Source organism: Centroberyx affinis, unplaced genomic scaffold, assembly GCF_046629955.1.
Source record: "Centroberyx affinis isolate AG114_WGS23_722 - 3 ecotype Tasmania unplaced genomic scaffold, CSIRO-AGI_Caff_v1 ptg005047l_1, whole genome shotgun sequence".
Taxonomy (NCBI): Eukaryota; Metazoa; Chordata; class Actinopteri; order Beryciformes; family Berycidae; genus Centroberyx; species Centroberyx affinis.
Window position 1 is genome coordinate 21,288 of NW_027282487.1, and position 11,353 is coordinate 32,640.

General features: G+C 41.2%; 1 protein-coding gene across 1 annotated transcript; it reads left to right on the forward strand.

Annotated features, from left to right (window-relative positions):
* The first annotated feature begins 6,708 nt into the window (after nucleotides 1-6,708).
* LOC139666520 (perforin-1-like) lies at nucleotides 6,709-11,353 on the forward strand. The gene is made up of 3 exons (XM_071545776.1): nucleotides 6,709-6,728; nucleotides 8,057-8,603; nucleotides 9,918-11,353. Exons 2-3 carry the CDS (start codon nucleotides 8,059-8,061, stop codon nucleotides 11,095-11,097), a joined length of 1,725 nt encoding a protein of 574 aa, XP_071401877.1. The 5' UTR covers nucleotides 6,709-6,728; nucleotides 8,057-8,058; the 3' UTR covers nucleotides 11,098-11,353.

The following is an 11,353-nucleotide window of genomic DNA, read 5'->3' on the forward strand; positions in this document are numbered from 1 at the left end:
CAACTTGGAAGATAAACCGCAGGACAGCAGGGGGGGAGTGACCGGAGGATCCAGGTTCAACCATCCTCGCTGCTGAAGTGTCCTTGAGCAAGACTTTACATCCCTACCAGTCCAGCTCCTGGGATGTTGGAGCTGACCAACACCCCCGTAAGAGAAAACAGTTTCCCCCACTGGGACCAATAAAGTGTCCCATCACATCCAATGATCAGGCGTTTAAACTGTATGGTTTACCATCTGTTGATTTGTGCTGAGAGCAGCTTAGTGTGCAGACATTACACAGCTGAAATCATGAGCCATGGGAGGGCCGAGAGTCTGCAGGTTTTCTTTCCAGCCAAACACGACAGCAGCTCGTTTCACTGGTCAGCACACCTTCACCTTCACTAGTGAAATCAGCTGTTTCAGTGTTTAGCTGAAGGTAAAATCCATTTCTCCTGGGCCTGGACAGCAGCACATGATTAGAGACAAGAGGTTTTAGACCCAGGAGGACTGTTTTGTTTTGTTAAACGAGTCTTCTGTGTCTGAGCAACGGGAAAACAACACACACAGACGAGGCTATAATCAGGTAACAAGCCCCGGTAACCTGCACAGGTAGGCTAGCTGAATTAGCTATAGCTGAATTAACTTTAGCTTAGCCGGCTAATTAGCTAGCTCTACCTGGTTACTTGCAGCCAGGTCAAGACTAGCAGCACCGCTCTCTCACCAGCCTCTGGACTAACGACAGAATACGTTAAACTCTTTACGGGTTTTTCTTACCTTAATGAAGACGAGCCAGTCTGTAAAAGTCGACGTTTTTTCCTCCTGCTCAGACAAAAATCACATTTCTCACCAACTTGCTTGCTGCCATCGTCTTGTTGTCATGGCACTGACGCTCAACGGAGAAGCCGGACGCTTTTTGCGCATGAGCGGAACTAAACTACACTCGATGAGGGTCGACGGGAAATTGTGTTTTTAGGAGCGTGACGAGCATGCCTTGTTTTAGTGAGAGGACTGAGGTTACAGCATGGGAGTCCTATCGTTATAGTGTAGTAGGTTATAGTAGGCTACTTTTCTGGTAGTTTTTGATTCCAATGGATGAGGAGTATATACAGGCACAACTCTATGGTATTTATCCATATGCAGTCAGTCAACATGCAGTGTTTTGGGTCATTTGGTAAAGTGATATTAAAATGAAAAGACATCAAACTTGGCAACACAACTGCCTGGGGAAGTGTAAGTCTGCAGCGTTTCTTACTTGACTACGATTCAATGCATCTGGTTGGTCGTTTCGCACAACCCAGACTTTTTGAGCAACAATCACTAGCCTATATGATTATATTTTAGGGCTCTGGATGTGAAAAGTGAGGGCTCGTCCGGGATTTGAACCCGGGACCTCTCGCACCCTAAGCGAGAATCATACCCCTAGACCAACGAGCCGCCTGCAGATACAGTCTGACCGCCTGTTTCAGACTGTAATGTATGCCACGTTGCATGACTGCTGCTGTCCTGTAACTATTTTTAAGGACCGCTTCACATTATCCTCTTATGACCGACTGCCATCTACAGGCGTGTTTTGGTACTGCAGCTTATCTCTACCAGAACCAGACCCTGTGCTGCCATCACCAGCTGACTGGGGCTGGGTGAAGACAGAAGGAATGTATGAGCCCGACTGGACGAGCATTGCCACAAGCATCAAAATCCTGCCATGAGCTGATCTGATCTCTAGTGGCTGCAGAGAGGCTGCAGAAAGCGCTGCAGGTGCAAGAAGGCCAGTGCACAGGCCTCTTCTTCTGTGAGGGAGACTCTAAGATCTCTCATTTACTCAAACATCAAAGTGCCATGGTCCATGGTCCATGGCAAGTTGTCTTGCCGTGATGAATTAACATGATCAAGATGTGTTCATAGAATGGTTCAAATAGTATACAGCAATTACACTGGTTTTTCAAATAACTTAAGTAGCATAGTTAATGGCTTCAGTACGTTCACTGAACATTGTTACATGGCCTATGTTAATACGTAACTGTACTCGCTACTGCTACGGTTTAATCCAGTTATCACCATAACATGTAGACACAATCTCACCATTTTGTTACGTTTTCTTTCATTTATTATTGCCTTACATTGTAATAAAACATATTCACTTTAACTTGTATGTAAATAATATTTGTGGGGCTGAAAACATGGAAACAGCAGCTTGGGGATGGCCAAAGTGTTCTATGCCAGTAACCCATGGTCATCAGAATGTCAATCTGCAATGGCCCAATATCCAGATTTCTTCTACATATATTAAGCTATATTATGTACCAAATTTGGTGCTTTTATCACAAAATGAACAATAGGTTAGAGAGCCACGTTTTCATCCAGCCAGACACTGCAGTGGGCCTCAAATCTGATAATCAGGACTTCTGTCCTACCAGGCAGTTCATTGTATTCACCTGTCAGCCTAGAAACGGCTAAAAACTAAATATGTAGGACTTTTCAATGCAATATGGTTTTAATAGGATAAAAACTTGGTAAGAGCATCATTAGTTTGATTTCTATAATCAGTTTCAACTTCAATAAATTCAATCATTCCATACAAATTCAGAAAATTCAGTCGTCTGCTGGAACAAATCTCATCACTTTCAATCTAAGTCATTTACACAAACACAAGATCTCAAGTCAAGACTTTAGAAACCTTTTCAAGTCATCAAAGTACAAGTCAGAGTCGAGTCCCACGTGGTTGGAGACCCCCAACCTGCCCACATCATCCCATTAGAGGCCCTGGGTGAACCAGTTGGCTGCTTCATGCTGCCACAGATCACCATTCATCCTGTAATGTACTATATCAGTGGTTCTCAACGTGGGATCCGGGGACCACCAGGGGTCCTCGAGGGGGTTCCAGGGGGTCCACAGCAAATTGATGAAGCGTTAAACTTCACCATTCTTTACATTTACAACAAGTTAACACAATTAGAGTATATAGAAGAATGACTGTTTTTATCATAGTTTCACTGTTATCTCTCTACCTACAATACAGATTCTGGACAAAATCATATCTAACAATAAAAATATTCTCAGATTTGGCTTCATGAGACAAAATCTGGCCCTAATGTGGACTAAATTAGCGGTCCTTCATATGAAAAAGGTTGAGAATCACTGTACTATATCATGTGCATCTGTCGTGTCAAGACCCAGCCCATCAGGTAGGTCAGTGCAAACAACACTAAAATTGCTCAAATTGCTATAGTGGGTATGATCATTTGTATGAGTGCCAATATACAATTAAAGGTGCAATATGATGCAGTAAGGTATTTACTGCATCCATAATATATCTGCAGGGGGCCGGGCTTTCTGACTTCCAAAACTCATGCTGCATTCAGATGGATTCAGGCAGACGGCAGGAAAAACAAACTCACTTTACCCTCCTTTGTATTTGCAGAATAGAGTTTACCCTCCTTTTTAGGCTGACAGAAAAAAATAACAGTACACATACTAAGTAGCATCAGACAGGTGGAAGTTATATAAGCATATTGTCACTGTCAGATGAAAAAACTCAAAAGGAAGGATCACAGAAAATTCTGCCACCCTCGGCCTTATGAAACCCTTTCAGAAGCGATTGGATAAACTCAAAAATGCATATGCTTCCAAGCTAAAAACAAGTTCATTATTTCACATATTGTTCAGTATGGTAACTTAAAGAGCGTTGTATAATGTTTTAAACCGGGCAGAGAGCAGCAGAGTTTCATTAAGTGACACAGCAGTTTTCAATCCACGATTACTCCTTCTGCTTTTCAAACTGAGTCAAAGTGCTGTCAGCAAGTGTGAGATTTATTCAGCCACACTGCTTGCTCGCTCTCATCAGACTTGCAGAACTTCATCGTGGGACCAGTGACCCGACTGTTACACATCTGCTATCTGTGAATCGGTGCTGCTATCTGTTGATATTAGCCGTCAGCTGTGCAACAGGTTTCCACGGCCGCAGACAGCCGCAGCATCACAGCTCTGCCTGGTCTTTGACAAAACGTCACTCTGTGGTCTCAAGTGGAGCGGAGCTGGCGGGTTGTGAGGATGAGGTGTGAAGTGCTGGTGTGAAGGAGTCTGACTCTGTGCTTCTTACTTCTCTTAAATTAATACTGTATATTCACTGCAAAACACACTTGAGAGTTCATTCAGTCATGGACCCTAGCCCCTTAGACCCCCCTAACTGACACTAATAACATTTTTGACTCTTGATTATGTTGCACACAGATATTACAGTACGTACCTCTGGAATATATCCATGGACTTATCTGAATCTGCATTTATTATTTGCATCTATTTGCACTGTCTCTATAGTTTTATATTATGTACATTACCTTTATTTTTATTTTTTTTAATATCTTTTCTTTTATTACCTTCCTGTACTTGACTTCCTTGGTGCTATTCTGCCAGTTGCTGCTGTGGCACCTGAATTTCCCCAAGGGGATCAATAAAGTGCGATCTTATCTTATCTTATCTTATCTTATCTTATCTTATCTTATCTTATTATTATTTTATCTTATACACCACAGCTGTGATGTGCTTCTGTTTGAATCTGATATGGACACAGGTCAGTAGGCTACCAGGGACAATAGTCCCAGCAGATTCAAGGAGAGCCATCGTAGAGACAAACTGCATTTATCAGAGGTGGAAAGTACTACAATGTCCTCCTCTAGTAGAAGTACTTTTGCTGATATTTTACTGGAGTAGAAGTAAAAGTACTGGTGTAAAAATCTACTTAAAGCAATATTCCACTTAACATGGGGGTTATTCAGCTCTTGACCGCCATGAAAACCAGAATATAATCTACTCACCAAGATCAGATGCAGCTGGACCAGTTTGTAGCGTTCAGATTTGACTTCCCATTCATTTGAATGAATGGCAAGAAATTGCCTGAAAAAGTATTTTTGACACGTTTGTGAACAGATTCAACAACAGATCCTGCTTTTAAGACAATAAACCAATCCTGGGTCCGTTGACATTTTGCATTTCTATTCTTGGTTTACACTAAAAATTAGTATTTAAAAATAAAAGTAGATCCGGTCTCCCAAACAGGAACTATCTCTCCTAAATGGTATCCCTCCGCTATGTTCAGGATCTGTTGTTGAATCAGAATTCTAACAAGACGAGAGGACAGAGTTCAAACTTTGAAAATTTGGAAATTACAAAATGAAGTGCATAAACAAAGTAAAGTCAGATTATTCTTCTCTTCTTCACGGACCGACCCTTCACATGCAAACAGCTCCACAATTTGAAAATTTTACGACTGTCTAGTTTGTGATGCTTATAGAGAGCCACATAGTACTGGTACTCTGTCATGGCTGTGATTTAAAATATAGTGAAGTACACTCATTCAGTGAAAACGTATTTAAGTAAAAGAAAAATTACTGACTTGAACCAATACTCAAAAAAGTACAAGTACACAAAAAAGCTACTCAAATACAGTAACATGAGCAAATGTAATTAGTTACTTCCACCTTTGGCATGTAATACAATCTGGACCCTTAAGATTCAGAGAGTGACTTTCAAGTATTCTTCACTTTCTGACACAGGATAAAACTAAATGTATTTCTCCAGCGTTTCTACTGTCTCAATGAAGAAAACAAATTCTCTGGTGATTAGTTTGCCCATTCCCCTCATTAAACAAAAACATACAGCTTCTCTGTGCTATATAGCCAAGGCTTCATCACCTGGACTCTGTTTTAAATCCATATACGGCTGCATGAACAGAAACAGGCAGCAGTGCTTCAGGGCCGGCCTCATCTCCAGGACAAGAATGATCTGATCAGTTAAATGGATAAAACTTCATTCAGTCCTTGTTACTACATTATCGCACATTCAGTATTTTCCATTTGTTTTGTCTTTGTGTAAATAAGTTCTACTGCCACTTCATCCTGTAATCCATACCTTTCCATACTTTTTTTTTTCACAACTTTGTTTATTGGAATTTTTAGAAAATATAAAATGTGCAGTAGGTCATACAAAAATATAAATAGTATATAAAGCACAGTTAACAGGTATGCATAGACTTACAACATCCATATACACCCACAGGCACTTGCATGCATACCTACTTGAGAATATTATATATACATGCATGCTCAACATATGTACATGTATGTACCCAAGTTTTATGTTTATAGAACAAACACAACAACTGAAACACAATTTATAGCCTGGATGCCTAGATTAATTACAGAAACACAGTTTGTATACTCAAGATAAATAAATAAACAATATTATATAAAGAATTATAAAGGATTATACAGAAAAAATACAATGGTCAGAAATAGTAAAGGGATACACCCACATCACCACACATGTAAACAGATTATCCCAACCAAATAATATTGGTTACCTAATACTCCTTATGGGGTATCAAGTGAACGCAGTCCCTTAACATACCTTTCCACACTTTCATTCTCACATTTAACATGGTATTTTGTTGAAATTGTTTGTTGTGTATGTTTATGTTTATGTGTATGTCTTTTCTGCACCCGATTACTTTTTTTTTTTTGCTGCAACCGCCCAATATCCCCCACGGCTGCCATTACAGCTCCATCTTATCTCTCGTCTTGTTAGGGTGTGAAGGAAGTAAAAATAAGTGTGAACGCGGTCGCTGATACTGTATAAAACTTCTGAGAACATTTATTAGATTGCAGAAACAAACAAGGCTCCACCTCCCACACCCCAACGCTAATATAAGTCAGACAATCTGAGAGACTGAACAGAACTTACTGCTGACAGCGGAGGTAAGACACTCGAGTCCTGAGTAATATTTCACAACAAATTCATCTTGTTCAAAATTGTTGGAAGTCCATAGCTTAATATCTTTTAATATATTTTATGTTGAAGCTGTATATTTAAATGCAGTATAAAAAGATATTTTCACTTTTTTTTTTTTTTTTAATGTATCCACTGACATTCAGGTTAGGTCAGAAACAAGCTTTTGTTTTTAAGGCTCCTTCTGATTGGAATAAGTTACCAGACTCTTTAAGATCCATAACAACATTTAGCTTGTTTAAGAACTGACTTTTTTCTTATCTTAAAACTGACTGTTCATGCTTTTCGTGATTCTCACTTGATTTATGACTAATCCCCCTTCTTTTCTTTTTCTTTTTTTTTGTTTCATGTCTTTGTGTTGCCTGATATTTTGATTATTTAATGATATGCATACACATTGAAATTCTCTACCAATTTACTTGATTGGAGCACTTATATGTGTATATGCAGTTAGAAGGAAATTATTTTGTGTGTTAGTCTTTGTTTGGTATTCTGTGTTTTGCTGTAGGACGAACCCCCTCCAAAACAAGGGTTAGGGGTTAGGGTTAGGGTTATTATACATCTCAAGGGGTTTATCCTCTCTCAGTAAAGTTACTTATATTTAACCCTCCTATTATGTTTGGGGTCAATTTGACTCCATTCAACATTTAACGTCTCCAAAAACATGATTAACTTCATTTTTTCAGCTTGATACTCAATGACTTTTCCTAATTTCATGGGGAAAACTGTTAAACATAAAATGTAACATAATGATACGTTTTCAAGGTCCTGCACACATTTGGCATTTTGATCATCATTTTGAACACAAAAGCCTTATAAAACCAGAGGAAATATAAGTTAAGTTATAAGTTTTACACATTATTTTCTTTCTCTTTGTTTTGACTGATCACTGAGGGAAATTTCCCATGCAATTTTTGATCTTTAAAAAACATTCCCATGCTTCAGGGCCCTAACATAAGACGCGCAGTTTTATTGAGCTTTTATAGAGTTTCATCTCACCTGTAGATTTTCTACCAATAAGGTCCTGTCACAGGTCTTTGAAAGACTGTTTTGGAGACTAATTTACTTTTTATTGGTGTTTTTTCATTATTGACTAACTGCTATGTATTACCTGCTGATGTTCTGAAGTGTAAACTTGGGTAACACTTTCAATTACTATCATTTTTTGTAGGTTTAAATTGCTGGGGTCAATTTGACCCCAAACATAAAAGATGTCTGTTAATTTTAACATAATAGGAGGGTTAAAGGGTTAAAATGTCATGTTTTTTTCCTCCTGTCCCTGTTCATTGTGTCCTAGAGATGGCGAGGCTGTGGCGGCTGCTGCTCCTGTGCTGGGCCTGGACTCCTCCATGTCTGCCATCGAGCGGGACAGAAGAAGAAAGAAAAAGCCTCACCGGCAACCGGCAGGAGTGCGAGCGCGCCGACTTCGTCCCCGGTCACAACCTGGGAGGAGAAGGCTTCGACATCGTCACCATGCGGCGGAAAGGCGCCTACGTCATCGACACTGAGAAATGGGACCGCGGCAACGGCACCTGCACGCTGCACAGGAACTCCTACGTGAAGGGGGAGAAGCAGAAGGTGCCGGTGGCGGTGGTGGACTGGAGAGCCCTGCCCAGCTGCAGCATGAAGGTGTCCAGCTCCGCTTACGACTCCGCCGAATCCCTCATCAATGACTCCACGTCGGCCGTGACCAATAACTGGAAGATCGGCCTGGAGCTTCCTCTGGTCGGGGTCGGCCTGGCCTTCGGAGGGTCCCACTCCAGAGCAGCCGCCTACGCCATGAAGAAGTCAAAAGAGGACCTGTACACCTTCCTTCGCCACACTGTCCACTGTGACTTCTACACGTGAGTACAACCATAAAGACATCTGACATGGTTACTGTACTTTAACTCTTAGTTTACAGATGCTCAATAGACCAAGAAATGTCCTGCATCACTACGAAACCAAACCCCTTAATTTTATCCCTGAAATGTCCTTAATTTCTCCACTACATTGATTATTCAAATAGCATAGCTTTAAAAAAGTAAGGTTAGTATCATGGTTTTCATAAGGGATTTATTCATGGGTTGATACACAGAGACACTAGTAATTAAGGGAATTTTCATACCTTTTGTGCAGGTTTACAGGTTAAGTGGAAATTAATAGAAAAGTTTCTGTCTCCCTGAATTTTTCATTAAATAAGAAAGTAAGGAGTCAAGATTAAGGGGGTGTTTAAGGAGGTTTCGATGGGGTCTCCTCCATTAATAACTTCCTTCCTTAATTCATTTTAAGGGGATTTTGCATGAATTAAGGGGTGAATTCATGTAAATTAATGAAAATGTAAGGTTATTTTAAAGGATAAGGCTGGTGTTTTTTAATGTATTTCTTACCGTCAACAAATCCTATGAAAATAAAAAAATCAGCAATGAATTTGTTTTGCCAACAAGTCTCGTCCATGTAGCCGGTGCCCAATGCAGCCATGTCCCAGCAGCCATAGAACTCCATTGTATTAAAAAAATGATTAAAAACCCGTCACAGAGCCATGCTGCTGCTCTGCAGCATATTTCATCATCACCATGCACCGGGCCGGACCACTTTTTCCTCAAACAACTTAATAAGTCGGCTGTAAACACTTTGCGATCTCAGGAAAGTAGTTCCATAGCACAGAAAATAGTCCCCGGCGTAATGAAGAATTTGTTCCCATTTGAATTTGATTTGGTAATAACTACAACAGCCTGACTTTTCATGGTAACAGTTAGCGATTTTAAAAATTGAAACTATGTCTTTGTGAGCTGTGTTTAAAGGTTTTTAGCTTCCAATTGGAGCCAATGACTTCCGGGTTAACGGCTAAAAACGGAACATGGGAAGTCAGAAAGTAACGGGAGTAGAGCAAACACATTGTTGATTTTGTTATTTTCATAAGATTTGTTGACGGTAAGCAATGCATTAAAAAACCCCAGCCTTATCCTTTAAGGGATTACTGTTTCGTAGAGTAATCCTGTACCCAAACAGCACTGTTACTCGATTGTGTGCTGATAGGTTGAGCATCTGCAAATCAAGAAGATGTACGACCTAATTAGAGTAATTTTGCTTAAAATAAACATAATGAACATTAACATCTGAATGAAATGATGCTGTGATGGACTGTAACCTAATTATGAATTCTCTGTGCTTTACAGATACAGACTGGCAGCAAATCCTCCACTTAATCGCGAGTTTCTCGAGGCCGTCAAGTCCCTTCCTTCAGATTACTCAGACAGAACCATGCAGAAATACAGCAGTCTGATTGACACATATGGCACGCATTACATCACACAAGTGTTTCTGGGAGGGCAGATGAAGGCGATCACTTCCATCAAGACTTGCCAGGCAACCCTGAATCAACTGACGGAGACAGAGATCAGGGATTGTCTGGAAGTGGAGGCCTCGGGTGCGTACGCTGACAGTATCAAGGTGCGGACGATGTTCCAACACTGTCAGGAAAAGAAGAAGAAGCTGGGCTCCGGCCAGAACTTCAGAAGCATGTTCAACGACCGGACCACAGAAGTGATTGGCGGGAATATCAACGGAGCTGATCTCCTCTTCGACGGGAAATCGAACCCCTACACCTATTCTAGCTGGCTGGACTCGCTGAAACTCACACCAGACGTGGTCCGCTACACGCTGAAGCCCCTGCACATCGTACTGAAGACAGATCATCCCGCCCGCGCCGGACTGAAGAAAGCGGTGGAGACGTACATCAAGACGAACGCGCTGAAAATAAAATGCTCAGAGCCCTGTAAGATCGGACACAGATCCAGCGCGAGGGACCGATGCGTTTGTGTCTGCAACAGTAACCAGAACATCAAGTCCAACTGCTGTCCTGCTGGGAAAGGCCTTGCAACATTAGAAGTGTTTGGGCTCTCTGCTGACAGTCTATACGGTGATGCCTGGACCAAGACAGACGGTTCGGTGGTGGTCAGCTATGCTAACCAGAAAAAGCGCACTGCCATTATAAATAACAACGATAATCCTAAATGGCCAGAGAGGTTTGAATTTGGACCCATCACCATTAACATGGCGACCAAACTCAAGTTCGCCGTTTACGATGCCGACAGATACTGGAACAGCGATCTCCTGGGCGAGTGCTCATTCGATCTGCGCAGCGGGACGGTGAGAGACAGCTGCATGTTTAAGTACGGCACCTTCTTCTTCTCCTACAAAGTGGCGTGTGCACCGAGCCTCGGCGGTGCGCAGTGCGGAGATTACATGCCCACCCCCATGAATCCCTCTCTGGCCAAGGTCTTCTACAGCAGGAATGGCGTGCTTGCTGGAGGGAGCAGGCTGCAGCGGGCGAATTCAAGCGGTCAGGCAGGTTGAAGCCAGATGCCGAGTTGAAAGATGGAACGATGAAAGATAGACGTATAATTCGGTTTTATGATGAATATTTTGCTAGGAGTTCATAGAGTCTATTTTGCATTTTCAATGTTACTCTTCATTTTCCTTTGCTTGATTTCAAATTGTGCAAAAATTATTTTACATCTTTTTCTAATATAATTGCAAATGTGTGTGAAACTTTTAATAATCAGTTCTTGCACTTCTTTCTACTACGCCAGTAAAGCATCAACAAAGACAA